Source organism: Scyliorhinus torazame, chromosome 15 (genome assembly GCF_047496885.1).
Source record: "Scyliorhinus torazame isolate Kashiwa2021f chromosome 15, sScyTor2.1, whole genome shotgun sequence".
NCBI classification, from domain to species: domain Eukaryota; kingdom Metazoa; phylum Chordata; class Chondrichthyes; order Carcharhiniformes; family Scyliorhinidae; genus Scyliorhinus; species Scyliorhinus torazame.
In genome coordinates, this window is record NC_092721.1 from 129,570,799 (window position 1) to 129,586,391 (window position 15,593).

The window sequence follows — 15,593 nt, forward strand, 5'->3', positions numbered from 1 at the left end:
CCAGTTTAGCTTTGCTACATGGGAGGTCTCTACAACCGAGACTCTACCCCTTCAATGGGCAAGTAAGTTTTTGAACTGCCATTCTTCTTTATTCACGATTCGAGTTGTTTTTTTTAAACCTTCAGCACTGGCTGCTTGTTTCACTGCCATATGTCTGAGAGTTTGGTCCTGAGAATCTTCTCCGCTTTCAACGCCGTCTCCACCGATCCAGTCGATGTTTTTTTTATTTCAGCAATTACGTTTTCTTGCTTCAATCCTCATCACCAGTTTTTTTCTTTTGTTATATCTTTGTGTTTTCTGCAAAGAGAAGAGGTGCTTCATTTCTGAATGGTGCTCATACTATCTAGGATGGAGAACTGAAGCCCGGACAAACACTCACTGCTGACGTCACTGTGGATCATATGACGCTTCACCACATTTGACATATAACAATTGGAACACTAGGATCTGCCCATTGTAATGCCATATTCGTTTCCACTTAGAAAACTTTAACATATTTCAATTTCAATTCACAACATCGCAAGATACGAAAGTGATGAAGCCCATTCAGCCCATCTTAATTCATTCATTCAGATTCACCCCAACATGCCTCCATTTTAGCAAATAGTTAGATATTTACCAAATATTTCACTGCTCTATTTGAGAGTTTCATGTGCTTGGTGGGACGAATGAAATTATTTATAACAGTCCTAAATTTTGCTTTTATAAGTTTAATACCGTGTCCACTGAGCGAATCACTTTATCTAGGTAATATGTCCTGAAAGGGCACGGGTGACCATAGACTTCTGTGTTGGACCATGGTTTTATTTGGAAATATACTGCATTGGTTTACCATTGCTTTCTGTAGATGACTGACCAGTAAGGTCCCACGCTTTTACCACCCGCCACAAGCATATTGGAAGGGTGATAATCAACTTGTTTGTCCACCTGTTATGAACACACCTTCCGTGGCCATCAAGTCCTGGGATGGAATTTGAAGCAGAGCTTCTGGTGCAGAGGGAGGAACACTACCTACTGTACTACAAGACCTCTGACTTTAGCATGCAATTTAAATAACATTACAGATTTGCTTTTTCTATATTCTTAATTATCTTTTAAAACTCTGTAAGATCAGGTGCAAACTTAGATCCCTGGAATTTCCAGATGAGAATGCTTATCCTATTGTGAACAGGATGTATGTATTACATAATAGCAATACAAGGAAACATCTAATAATGCCCATTTCCATTAATTTCAGTGGTGTTCGCCAAAAGCCTGCTGCAAGTTTGGTGATGATGGCAAAACCCCCAAAGAAATGGCGCAAACTCCCATTTACAGGGCAGCACGGTGCCGCAGTGGTTAGCACTGCTGCCTCATGGCACCAAGGTCCCAGGTTCGATCCCGGCCCCGGATCACTGTCCATGTGGAGTTAGCACATTCTCCCCGTGCCTGTGTGGGTCTCATCTCCACAACCCAAAGATGTAAGGTTAGGTGGATTGGCTACACTAAATTGACCCTTAATTGGAAAATAAACCCTCCCATTAACATCCGATCTCCAGGAGTTTCACTAATCTTGTGCCAAAATTAAGTCAGGAGATTGGGGATACCAGGTGGAAATTCTGCTTCCAGATCGAGTAGATACATGAAGCTTACAATGACTGAGTGTGCAATGTCAGTAAACTGTACATGAACAAATGTATGCAAAGGGTCAGAAAGTTAACGTTCCCTGGGAAAGAATAGCAATTATACCACTGCAACCTATTCTGTTTTCATGTCTAAAGAAACTGAGGGAGAAACTCAGTAAAAAAATGAGCTACATTTTATTGTGAGAGAACACATGGATATTAAAAAGAACTATAGGCGTGCGTGTTAATCTTAACCATGTAAGTAGTGTTGGTCTATAATTCTAAATCATCTCTGTTCCCGAACTACTAAATTTCCCTTCTTGCTGATTGTGATATTGTAGCTGAAGATAAAAAAATCATATTACTTTTTGGGAAGAATTTAATAAAATTGTAAATTAAGTCACAATTATAAAAAGATCACTTTAAAGACACCACCATTTAGAAACCATGTCACGACAGCACTGGTTAGGGTTTTTGCAGTTTGACAAGTCCCTTCATAATGTAAAGGGTGAATGGAGTACAGTAGCACAGGGATGTTCATTGTCCACTATGACACTTTTGAATCTCTCATTTTAAATCTATACAATGTGATTGCATTCCTTACTGAATTGTATATTTTTAAAATAATACTGATTTACTTAATATAAAATTTGAAGTAAATTTTAATATACATATATATTTGTGAAGGGTTTAATTAGAAAACATTCTTGGTTGCATTAACCTAATAAACAGGACTTGAATAACAATATGATTCATGCAGTTTGGGAAGTGTTCAAACAAGAACATGAAAGTGCTAATAAATACTGCACTAATTTATTCAGCTGTACAATTTGGAAAACATTCCGCATTATACACAGTTACAGAAGAATTTTAGGAACTTCAAGCACATGTGAGCGAATGGCTTTGTGGACAGAAGTTGAGTTATGGCCAATATAAGTCAACAAACATGTTTACCAAATCTTATTGATGCTTCAAGTGTTATGATAGCTTGGGGACTATCCGAAAGTGTTATTTCTCAGACTTCTTTGTGGGTTGCTAACAACCACAGAAATTCACATTGGTGAACAGTATACCAGACAAAACAGCTACCGTTAGAAAAATATGCTAGGTGACTATGGCTTTGAGTAAGTGAGGTCATCTTCAGTTCATACAAATCGAGTATTTCACAAGTATTTGTGCTGCTGATGAATATGTACTGACACCTATAGTAAAGTGCATGTGTGCAATTTGAGGAGGTAATTTTTTTTATCGCACTCTTTCAAAAGTACTAAGCAATATGGTTTGAAATAGATTTTAACATTTGTACCTTACGTTAGAAAGTTTTTTTTCAAATGAAGGAAAACGGCTTCAATTGTCATTTTCCCCCTCTTACTGTTTCAAAACAAGGAAACATTGCATGGTCCCACTATTTTAATTCAATGCAAGTGAGGGTTACTCATTAAGTTTAGAGATATTGAGCAACTGAGCCATAGGGGTTTGTCTGTGATGCAGAGCAAGGCCAGCAGCATGGATTCAATTCCCATTCCGACTGAGGTTATTCATGAAGACCCCACCTTCTCTACTTTGCTGCGTGCCTCAGGTGTGGTGACTCTCAGGTCAAATCACCACCTGTCAGCTCTGGTCATCTGGGACGATGGCCACTTCACTTTTTTTTACTGAGCTACTGAAACAGCAGAAATTACACTCTAGGAACGTTTCATCACTGTGCGGTGCATTTGAAAAAAATGTGAGCCTGTTCATAAATTACAGATTTATGATTCTTAAATAAATATTTGCACACAGGAAACCTTTTGTAGGGCTCAAAATAAAATGCTCACAAATAATTATTTAGCTTTATAGTAATTATGCAATATTTGTGCAGAAAATTATTTCGATGCGCTAAAGCTATTGCCCAATTGAGGTTGAAGTTATGAAGCTAAGCTAGCTTGCTGGCTGTGGCATTCCAAAATTTAAAATGCTAACACACCATTGACTGTGAAACTCAAAGTGCTGTGATGCATTGCTGTGGAATTAACAAAATGCGTTCTCACAAAATTCTTGTTGCCTTCATATTTCCATACTTCTCCCTTGAAGTAGTGACAGGATTCTTGGCTGGTTAAAAGTCTGACATAACACAAAGTGAATACATTTTAATGGTAATTGGAGCTAAATTGTAGTTGCTGAAAATATATTTTAATCCATGCCAGCTTGTCGGCATTCCATGTGGAACTTGTCAAAAAGTTTATTTCTTTAATATTCGAAATAAAAATGATTATAGGTTGCGCAAGAGCAGAGTTTTCTGGAATGGCATGGCTGCATTTTGGGCTAATGGCTGATTTCTGCCCACCCCTCATCAGACTACAATTTGCCATCTGCAACACTCTCATTGCTGGAGTTGAATTTTCCTGTGAGAAAATTTTACTGATGAAGATCATAGTGTTACACTTAAGCCCACTCCCTCTTTCATTTCAAATACTAGAAACTCTGCAAGTACAGTGACATGAATGCTTGAACAAACCCTCATCCTTCTCATCTCAACGTGTCTGCAAGTAGTCAAGCAAAAATTACTTTTCACATAGAAAACTACGGTCACAGTCCAAGTTTTTCTTTGAAGCTGCACTTTATCAGCCAACTTGTTAACATGACTTCTTCAGAGATACTCTCAGAAACCATGAGCTAAACTGAAAATATTTCTGCCTCATGGGCCTGACGACTTACTGTGGGGAAATGAATGAAATGGAATGAAAATCGCTTATTGTCATCAGTAGGCTTCAAATGAAGTTACTGTGAAAAGCCCCTCGTCGCCACATTCCGGCGCCTGTTCGGGGAGGCTGGTACGGGAATTGAACCCGCGCAGCTGGCCTGCCTTAGTCTGCTTTAAAAGCTAGCTATTTAGCCCTGTGCTAAACCAGCCCCAGAATGTAACAGCCCCAGAATGTAATATCTCTGAATCATCACAGAATCCCTACAGTGCAGCAGGAGGCCATTCAGCCCATTGAGCCAGCACTAACCCTTTGAAAGACCACCCTACCTAGGCCCAATCCCATGTCCTATTCCTGCAACCCTACCCTAAGGGGCAATTTAGCGTGGGCAATCCACCTAACCTGCACATCTTTGGACTGTGGGAGAAAACCGGAGCACCCGGAGGAAACCCACGCAGACACGGGGAGAAAGTGCAAACTCCACACAGACAGTCACCCGAGGCCAGAATCGAACCCGGGTCCCCAGCACTGTGAGGCAGCAGTGCTAACCACTGTGCCACCATGCCACCCTTCTAACAATGCTGACTGCTGACCTTCAACCAAACTGGTTGGAACAACGTCCTAATGTAAAAATGCTGATTTTTATTTTGCATAACGTGGATTAAAATGTTGAGGTCAGCTAAAAATACTGATGTCCGGATTGTATGGTTTCCCTATTTATACTGACATTGAATTAGAGCAGATGTTCCAGACGTCTAGTCATCATGGAAGTAATGCCCAGGCATTTACAGACCCATTGCAGCATGTAACACTGCTCCCCTCCACCCACCCGCACAGATGCGGCGAGCCATTTAAATCTCCAGTTAGTTTGGCGGGACTGTAATATCCTGCTGGGCGGGAGGGGCTGTAAAATCCTGGCCAAAGTAATTGAGTGTCTTCCAACTGCCTGAAATGCATATTACATTTCAAAGATACAGGAATATTTTAAATTTATTGTTTATTATGAAATAAGAATTTGCATTTATGTAGTGTTTTTCATAACCTCAGAACATCCCAAAATCAGCAATGAATTCACGATTATACTATAGGGAATGTGGTTGTCAAATTACGAAAAGCAATGTTCCATAAGCAGCAACACGATAAAGCCCCTTTGTGATGTTAGTTGATGAATAAATGTTGACTTGGTTGTTTTAGAGCCGTACAATGAAATATTTTATATCCACCTGAGAGAGAAAATGAGGCCTCGATTTAACACCTCATTCAAAGGACAGCACCTTTAATGGTGCAGCATTCCCTCTCTAATAAAATAAAAGCAAAATACTGCAGATGCTGATCGTGAATGGTGGTGGACAATTAAACAACTCAGTGAAGGAGGAGGCTCCACATATATATCCATCCTCAATTATAGAGGGGCCCAGCACATCTGTGCAAAAGACAAGGTTGAAGCATTTGCAACAATCTTCAGCTAGAGGTGCCGAGTGTATGATCCATCTTCGTCTCCAGCATCACAGATGCCAGTCTTCAACCAATCCGATTCACCCCACATGATATCAAGAAACAGCTGAAGGCACTGGATATTCTGAAGGCAATAAGGTCTGACAATATTCCGGCAATAGTACTGAAGACTCCAGTACTTGCCGTGCCGCTAGCCAAGTTGTTCCAGTACAGGAGGCGGTGGCGGAGTGGTATTGTCACTGGATTAGTAAACCAGAGACCCAGAGTAATACTCTGGGGATTCAGGTTCAAATCCCACCACTGCAGATGGTGAAATTTGAATTCAATAAAAATCTGGAATTAAATTACCATGTCGAATGGCGTGAAAACCCATCTGGTTCACTAATGTCCTTGAGGGAAGGAAATCTGTCACCCTTACCTGGTCTGGCCTACATGTGACTCCAGATCCACAGCAATGTGATTGACACTTAACTGTCCCTCAAGGGCAATTAGGGATGGGCAATAAATGCTGGCACAGCCTGCGACACCCACACCCACGTCCCATGAATGAATATTAAAAAAAGCTCCAACACTGGCACCTGCTCAGCAATGTGGAAAATTGCCCAGATATGTCCTGCACACAAAAAGCAGTAGAAATCCAACCCAGCCAAGTGCCGCCCGATCAGTTTTCTCTCAATCATCAGTAAAGTGATGGAAGGGGTCATTAAACAGTGCTGTCAAGCAGCACTTATTCAACAATGACGCTCAGCTTCACTTCCAGCAGGGTCACTCAGCTCTTGACCTCATGATATCAAGGCAGCATTTGATCAGGTATGGCATCAAGGAGCTTGAGCAAAACTTGAGTCAGTGGGAATCAGGGGAAAACTCTCTACTGATAGGAGTCATATCTAGCTCAAATGAAGATGGTTATGGTTGCTGGAGGTCAGTCATCTCAGTCTTCGACATCGATGCAGCAGTTCCTCAGGGTCACCTAGGCCCAACCCTCTTCAGCTGCTTCATCAATGAACTTCCTTCCAAGCTAATGTCAAATGTGGGGATGTTTACGGATGACTGCACAATGTTCAGCACCATTCATGACTCCTCAGACACTGAAGTAGTCCACGTGTAAATGCAAGAAGACCTGGGCAATATCCAGGCTGGGACTGACAAGTGGCAAGTAACATTCATGCCACAGAAGTGCCAGGCAATGACCACCACCAATAAATGAGAATCAAACAATGGCACTTGACATTCAATGGCATTACCATCACTGAATTTCCCACTACCAACATCCAAGGAGTTAAGGTTGACCAGAAACTAAACTGGACTAGCCATATAAATACTGTGGCGACATGAGCAGGTCAGAGGCTAGGCATCCTGTGGCGAGTAACTTACCGCCTGATTCCCCAAAGTCTGTTCACCACCTAAAAGGCACAAGTGAGGAGTGTGATGAAATACTCCCTACTTGCCTGAATGTGTGCAGGCTCCAACAACACTCAAAAGTGAGACACTATCCAGGACAAAGCAACCCGCTTGATTGGCACCCCTTCCGCAAACATTCACTCCATTCACCACTGAGGCACAGCCGTGTGTACCATCTGCAAGATGTGCTGCAGGAACATACCAAGTCTCCTTAGGGAGCACCTTCCAAACCCATGACCACTATTATTTTGAAGGACAAGGGCAGCAAATACTTGGCAACACCACTACTTGGAAGTTTCCTTCCAAGTCACTCACCATCCTGACTTGGATTTCTATTGCCGTTCCTTCACTGTCACTGAGTCAAAATCCTAGAATTCCCTCCCTAACAGCACAGCGGGCGTACACATGGACTGCAGCGCATCACGAAGGCAGCCCACCACCATCTTCGCAAGGGCAATTAGAGATGGGCAACAAGTGCTGGCCTAGCCAGTGAAACACACATCCCGGAAAAATGAATTTAAAAAAACTGGAATAACAACTGAAAGTGCCAAAAAACTCAGCAAGTTCTGGCAGCAGCTATGGAGAGAGAAACAGTCCATGTTCCGAGTCCAATATGACTCTTTTTAGGAGATCTATTTGTGCTCCCTCTGTACTGCATTGGCCAATATTGTGCACTCAACTCTCTGCAGTGATGTTTGAGCCTACACTCCTCCGACTCATACGAGAGTGCTACCACTGAGCCATAGCTTCATGAATATTAAAATTAAAACATGAAACTTTGGAAGGGATTATTGTTCTGCAATCATCCTATTCTCATGTACCCTATTCTTGTTTGGAATTTTGATTTATTGAAAATTCAATTTCTTTCAATCTCATGTATTAAGGTTCTTGCTGTTCTCATGTACCTTTTTAGCTTCTGATGGATTTCTTTGGACAGCTAGTTCACATTCTACCTGCATGATTCGACAGAGCTGGAGAATTATTTCTTGGGCAATATTAACAGATTAAATCTACTACATCATAAAAATATTGATTTTGGTCATTAATACTAATGAGTTTGTTTTCACCTTCCAGATGACCCATGACCCTTTGTTGGAAAGCGGAGTCAGGTGAGGTTCATTTCTAAACATATTTATTTGATTGCAAGCTGGACAATTAAGAGGGCCAAAGATTTCTGTTGCTAAGCTGTTCATTAAGCTGAATCGACAGACAATAACAGCATAAGGAGGTCGGATGGCGTTAAACAATTGAATGTCTTGATTCTTGTCAATGTGTAATAGATTAAGTATTCACCACAAAGTTGTAAAGTAATGCCACTTAAGCCTTGTTCCTAACAGTGACTAATCCAAAATTGTCTATTTTCTTTCACTAAATTTATACAATCCCAACTAACATTGCTATCAGTGTAATTCAGATCAATTAATATTTGATTGCCAAGGCAATATTCAGTCACGTTTGAATCATGACCCAGATTATTATTTTTAGGCAAAAGACTTGCGCAAGTCTCACAACACATCTCACAGAAAGTTGACGTAAACTGTATTGTGAAGGGGATCATAAATCTAGTTCATGAGACTTTTTGTACACTCAGAACACTAAGTAATTTCCACGCTGTATATATCAGAAATATCAAAAAGAGCTTTCAACTGAATCCTTTCCAAATTCATTATGCATAAATACCTTTCAGCGTAAGAGTATAGAAAGAGGTTTGATTGATCAGGTCTGAGGCTAACGCGATGACAGCCGCCTTTCTAGACTTTGAAATTAATTTACGTTTTCTGAGCTGTTCCACAACTCAAGAATAATTGGCCTCCTGAGTGATCGTACATGCTCATGTTAAAAGTTAGGCTTGTGTGGACTTCGATGTGAAGTGAAATACAAAAGGAAAGCAGCCTCTCGTTTGAATTTTTATTCAGCAAAGTCATATTAGTTCATGAATATTAAATCAGTTTAGAGGTTTGCTGTGGTCCTGATATGATTAGATCTGTGAGAATTACTTATGTCCAATGTTTGAAGGTTCAGCAGGATTATCCAAGGATTTTGACAGTTAATAGGATGGCAAGACTATAGAATAGCCATTTCTCATGTCAAAATTTGTATCTAGCAATGGGCGGGATTCTCCGGTCGCATTCGTCCAGCGATTGGAGAATCCCGCTCGAGGTCAATGGAGTTTTCCATTGTCGGTGACTCGCCCGTGGCGTTCTTGCGGCAGGGTGGGGTGGAAGAATCTAGCCCAATGTCTGCGGACGTTTTGACTATCTGCCTGAAAAGAACGCCATCACCAATTTGTATATGAGTGAGTCTCAGTGTAAAAGATTGATCTGTTTCTATGGGAGCATTTAAAGTCATTTTTTAAAATATAAATTTAGAGTAACTCATTCATTTTTTTCCAATTAAGGGGCAATTTAGCGTGGCCAATCCACCTACCCTGGGTTGTGGGGGCGAAACCCATGCAAACACGGGGAGAATGTGCAAACTCCACACGGACAGTCACCCAGAGCCGGGATCGAACCTGGGACCTCGGCGCCGTGAAACAGCAGTGCTATTCACTGCACCACCGTGCTGCCTGGAGCATTTAAAGTCATGACCTGAATGCCCAGGCTTGACTTGAGATGTTAATAACAGGAAATTGGCAAAGGAAGGGACACTTTTCTATTTATTGGACGATAACTCTGTAACTAAGAGTGGCAGTGAGATCATATCCAGCATGTGTATCACTCACATGTCTTATGTTTTCTCAGTCTCTATCAAGGTTGCCCAATGCTTCGATCATGTGAGATGATTAAGATGTTGATATGGACTATATTGTACACATGACTGAATGAGGTTAACGGTCGATTATGATGTCAAAAGCATGTAAGACGCCTGGGTCTATGTGCCTACTAATAAATAAGGAGTCATGGAAACATAGAAAATAGGAGCAGGAGGAAGCCATTTGGCCCTTTGAGTCTCCTCTGCCATTCGTTATGATCATGGCTGATCATCCAACACTATAATCTGTTCTCACTTTCCCCCCCATCCTCTTTCATCCTCTTTGCCGCAAGAGCTACATCTATGCCGGGTCAGGCCCGCTGATAATATGCCAACGGCGTTCACTGTGTGTGCAGAGTAGAAAGTGTAGCTTAAAGTAACAGACAGTGTTGTTGGAAGTGCAGTAGATTGCTTACTCACTGATACTGAGGCTTAGTAGTTCAAGTGCAAATACACGCAATCTGTATGTTTGGCCAATCATGCCTACAAATTGGGCACTTAAAGAGGATGAATTGACAATTTAGCACTAACACATTGTTGGCTTGATAGATATAAATGAAAATGTGTCAAAGGAAAGTCACAAATTTTTCATTTAAAGATGAGTTGGTTCAATCGTTTTCAATTTTTTTGATTTTTGTGCATTATCCATTTACAGGACTAGGTGAAGAAAGATGAGCAAGTACCGGAAATGTTGGCCATGATGTGATACGGATTGCATGAAGTACAGTAAAGGGCCACCCACTGCTACATTACAGCTTTTTGTGCCAAGTGCAGGTAATAAGAGTAGAAATGTATTCCTCTAGAGGTTCACATTTGCTTTCATTTTAAGACAAACACTTATGTCACCCTTATCTGAAATAAGTAATGGAAGGATGGTTTCGGAGAGAATAAGGTGATCTTTGCAGCACAGCTAGTAACATGCCTCTGCTAACATGTACAGAATTGTAGTTGAAGGACGATGTTGGCTGTACTTTAATTCGGATCATGGTCTATTGATATTCTGATTAGCAGGGAAGCCATCTAGAATACCCGCATTCTCCTGTGTGGTTCATAACTTCACCTTGTATTTAAGATGTGTGATACATAAAGGCAGGGTGTTGCTTGATTGCCAGGGTTCCTCTGACACTATGGTGGCTCTGGACTGCCTTCATTGAGCATTGTGAGAGCTGTGCTTGCTGTGGAGGCCAAATCACTGAAGATCATTTTGCTCAAAAAGTTAACTAAATGAATCTTTATGTTCTGCGGCAAAGGGTTCCACAGATTCACCACCCTCTGGCTGAAGAAATTCCTCCTCAACTCTGTTTTAAAGTATCGTCCACTCAGTCTGAGATTGTGTCCTCCTGATTCTAGTTTTTCCTACAAGTGGAAACACCTTCTCCATGTCCAGTCTGTCCAGGCCTCGCAGTATCCTGTAAGTTTCAATAAGATCCCCCGTCATCCTTCTAAACTCCAACGAGTACAGACCCAGAGTCCTCAACCGTTCCTCATACGACAAGCTCTTCATTCCAGGGATCATTCTTGTGAACCTCTGGACCCTTTCCAACGACAACACACCCTTCCTTACATATGGGGCTCAAAACCGCTCACAATACTCCAAATAGGGTCTGACCATAGACTTGTACAGCCTCAGAAGTACATCCCTGCTCTTGTATTCTAGCCCTCGCGACATGAATGCTAACATTGCATTTGCCTTCTTAACTTCCTTTCCCCTCCGTCGTCATTACACTGGCCCTGCCTATTCATACTATTAACCTCTACCTTCTCTTCACATGCAGACCTGCTGCTTTGGTTCCCATTAACCATTTTATTTCTTGTCATTTTACCTTTCTCTTCCCTTCCCATTTGCTAGTATGAAGTCCTTGTGAGCACCCTATTTATCCTTTTCACTAGACCACTGATCCCAGACCGGTTCAGGTGGAGACCGACCCAACTGCACATATCCACCCTGATGCCAGTGCCCCATGAAATGGAACCCCTTTTCCCCGCACCACTCCTTTAGCCAGGTGTTTACTTCCCTACTTTTCTCATCCCTATGTCAATTTGCATGTGGCTCGGGTAATAATCCAGAGATTCTAACCCTTGAGGAACTGTTCTTTAGTTGTTCCTAGTTCCTGATAATCCCCAAACAGGTCCTCTTTCTTAGTCTTGCCTATGTTGTTTGTCCCAACATTGACCACTTTCAAGCCAGTTAGAGATGTCCCTCATTGGGCAGGCAACATACCATGCGGGACTCTCGGTCCTGCTTACAAAGGATGCCATATGGTAATTATAGAATCCCCTACAACTATCACTTGTCTTTTAGCTCCCAGTTTGAATGGCCTCCTGTATCATCGCAATGGTCAGCTAGCTCATCCTCCCTACAGTTCTTTTCCTCATCCACACAGGGAGCACACAGGTATTAGACAAGGTCAAGAGCTGAGGCTCCTCCATACCTGAATTCAGGATCCCTCTACCTGCCTCGCTCACAGTCACAACTTGCTGTCCCTGACCACTGGCCAAATTGAGGTATTAATCCTTGGGGTGTGACGGCCTCCTGAAACAAAGCATCCATGTAACTCTCCCCCTCCCAGATGTCTCACAGTGTCCCGAAGCTCAGACTTCAGCTCATCAATTCTGAGCCAGAACACTGGGAGCAACAAACACTTGCTGCAGATGTGGTCACTGCAGCTTGCAATGGGACTTGCCAGTTCCCACATCATGCAGCTACAGCACATCGCCTGCCCGGCCTTCTCCACTTAGTTAATTAATTATTTAATTAGTTTTGTAGTGTTTTTTTAATTTCAAATTTAGCATAAATTCCCTACCAGCCAATCAGGTCACAGCTTTCCTTTCAACTTCAGTGGAATCCCCGATACTCAGCGCTCTAATGTTCAGCCCTCTGAGATTGCTTCCTGGAGGCTAGGCTGCAAATCCCTGAGGTAAGTTACTTTAAATACTCACCGCTCCGCTTCTCCGCAATCTGAGATTGCTACCTGGAGACCAGGATGCAAATCGCTAAGGTAAGTTACTCTATATAATCACCACTCCGATGCTCTGCCTCTGAGACTGCTCCTTGGAGACTGGGTCACGAATCCCTGAGGTAAGTCATTTATATACTCACCGGTCTGATGATCCGCCCTCTGAGACTACTCCCTGGAGACTAGCCTGTTACATTTCAATTTACATCATCTCTAGACTCATCATTTGTTTCTTTTCTTGTCCCATTACCACCTCCTTTTCCCTGGCACGATCATCCGTATTGTCACTTAATCTCCCTGCCTTCCAACTTGCCCCCAAAGTGACCTTTTGTTCTTCCCTCTCCTTTTCCCTGCCTGTGTACTTGCTTAAACCTGCGTAACTCTAATCTTTTCCCATTCTGAGCAAAGGTGGTTGCCTTAAAATGTTGGCTGGGATATCACAGGGCCTCATGGAATGTGCCGGTAGGTGGGAGACCAAAAGGCAGGTGAGAGAGAAGGAGGTGGGGATGGCATGCCTGTCACCTTCCCACTTCTGCAGACAGTTTACCAGTGGTGGCAAGGTAGCTGACTGCGCTCCTGCTCCAATGTCAGTTGAGGTCCTTAAGTGGCTAAGGATTAGTTAAAGGCCCCTGTTTTTTGCTTCTGGCATTTTACCAGTGGCGAGGGAGGCCTCCACCATATGGCAGACTGACAGGTGTACCCTCGGGGCATCGTTGCAGGCTCCAGGATGGGGGCATACTGGTCAGGCACCTTGTGGCTCGTGGAGGGATTCTCTGGCTGCAAGCAATGCCAGGCTGTAATGCCTCCCCTCACCAACCACGCCCCCCTTCTGGGGTCTGCCTGACTGGCCCTAGTGACCTTGACCCCACTTACCTTGGAGCCAGGGTGCTGTCCATGATGTTGTTCCTGGCAGGGTGCAGTCCCAACAGTGGCCACTTCTCCTGGTGGCACTGCTGCCTGGGACTGACGAGCTACCAGCCCTCAAATCGACCAGCAGGTCTTGGAGGTGGAACCTCCTCCCTAAAGGTATGAGAGCCCTGATGCCAGGCAATAATGTCTCATCAATGTAAAACGTGGCTTGAGAACCCAAAGTTTGGTGCCCCTGAGTAACAGGCCAGTGGATGGGACCACCACCACCCTGTAAAATCCTGGCCCTTACCTCTGCTCCTCCCTCCCCCGATGCTGGCTCATCTGCTGACTATTTTCAGAATTTTCTGTTTTTATTTCAGCTATTCTTCCATCTTTAAAAACCCCAAATATGACATTTTTAAAGGTAAAAGATAACAAGGGATGTTGCACACTTTTAGTGCTGATGTGTATCTGACATTTTTTGGAACAATCATATTATATCACAGTCTCAGTTATGGAAAATTTAATGACAAATACCTCATGATATTTCATAATAGTTTTGGCTGACATGCAGTTGCAGGATCGCCAGTGTTCAGTGCCACAGGCACAGTTTCCACCACAACGTTGAACAAGGAGGCAGCGAGGGAAGAAGACTGCATTCGTCTGTCTGAGCTCTTCTCGAAGATTAACAGAGTAGTTCCTTGGTGTACAGCTGTAGCGTCTAACATCACTATTCATCCTGTTCAAGTCAGCTATAAAAGAAGATTTAAAGAAAGTAAGTTTTGTTTTGATATTAGAAGAGCTTGTTTGGGGTAGTTGGTTCAGAAAGTGCTCATTGATACCTTTTGCAGGCTTTCCAGACTTGCAAACAAAAATACTTTCTTCTGACAAATGCATCACAATTTTATTTGATCTCAGCAATTAGGCTAAATGGTTTATTATGCTATTACATTTCTGAAATATTCTTTCATATGAAGCTGTGCAATCATCATTTAAACATTATGAACATATACTATACACTATATTCAAAAGCTATTACCAAACCCAGTGATCACCCTATTTGTTTCACTGTTTTGCTATAGGTAATTATGCTAATGACAAAAATTGCCTTGTACCTGGTACAAACTACCCCAAGCCACAAATTAAGGTGTTCCAGTTAGCACTCTCATTATATGCACAAGGTAACAAGATGTGCTCTTAGTTTAGAAAGTATTTTCTCCTGGGCTGTCAGTCCTGCTCCCAGAGTGTTGTACATATTGAAGTAGGTTTCACCAAATAATAATGATTTCAACTGTTATTTATGCTGCACTTTGCACACAGATATACAATCTGGTGTTGCCATTTTACCCATTGAGAAAACGAATGTCATTTTATTATGTTTGGCAGTAAATTAAGGTTTAACTAGTAAGAACTTACAATGATTTATGTTGTGTTCTCTATTTTGCTTTACGTGGATGTCTTGGATGCGTAGTGTTGAATAAATAACACAAAGCTTTGTTAATAAACAAAACTATAAATTTATTACACTACTAAGATTTGTGCACATTCCTAAAGTAGAAGGTTTCTGTACTAAACTATGCTATCTCTAATTAACAGAACTCTCAAGTACACAACTGCGCTTTGCGCCTGACACTCTTCTCACTCCTTCTAACTCCCAATTCTTAACTCCCAGAATTCCCAAATCACATGATATATATATGACTGTTCTGTGGTTCCCTCTAGTGGTATGAAACATTATCATGAACTTGTTAACTCTTTACATCCCAGTCAATATACATATAATTTCAATGTATGAGCCGTAACACAAGATTTTGGGTCCTATCCTGAGATAGCTCCAATAATTTAATGCTGAAGAAATGTCCATCCTGTGAGTTGCCATTGACGTTCCTAGGCTA

General features: G+C 42.1%; 1 protein-coding gene across 2 annotated transcripts in view; it reads right to left on the reverse strand.

The window, feature by feature from the left end:
* Positions 1-15,593, reverse strand: part of pdgfd (platelet derived growth factor d) — a 266,172-nt gene that overhangs the window by 15,231 nt on the left and 235,348 nt on the right. For both annotated transcript variants that reach the window (XM_072476742.1, XM_072476741.1), the window contains exon 6: positions 14,236-14,450. In XM_072476742.1, coding sequence (XP_072332843.1) covers positions 14,236-14,450 — 215 coding nt within the window. The remainder of the gene's footprint in view (positions 1-14,235; positions 14,451-15,593) is intronic.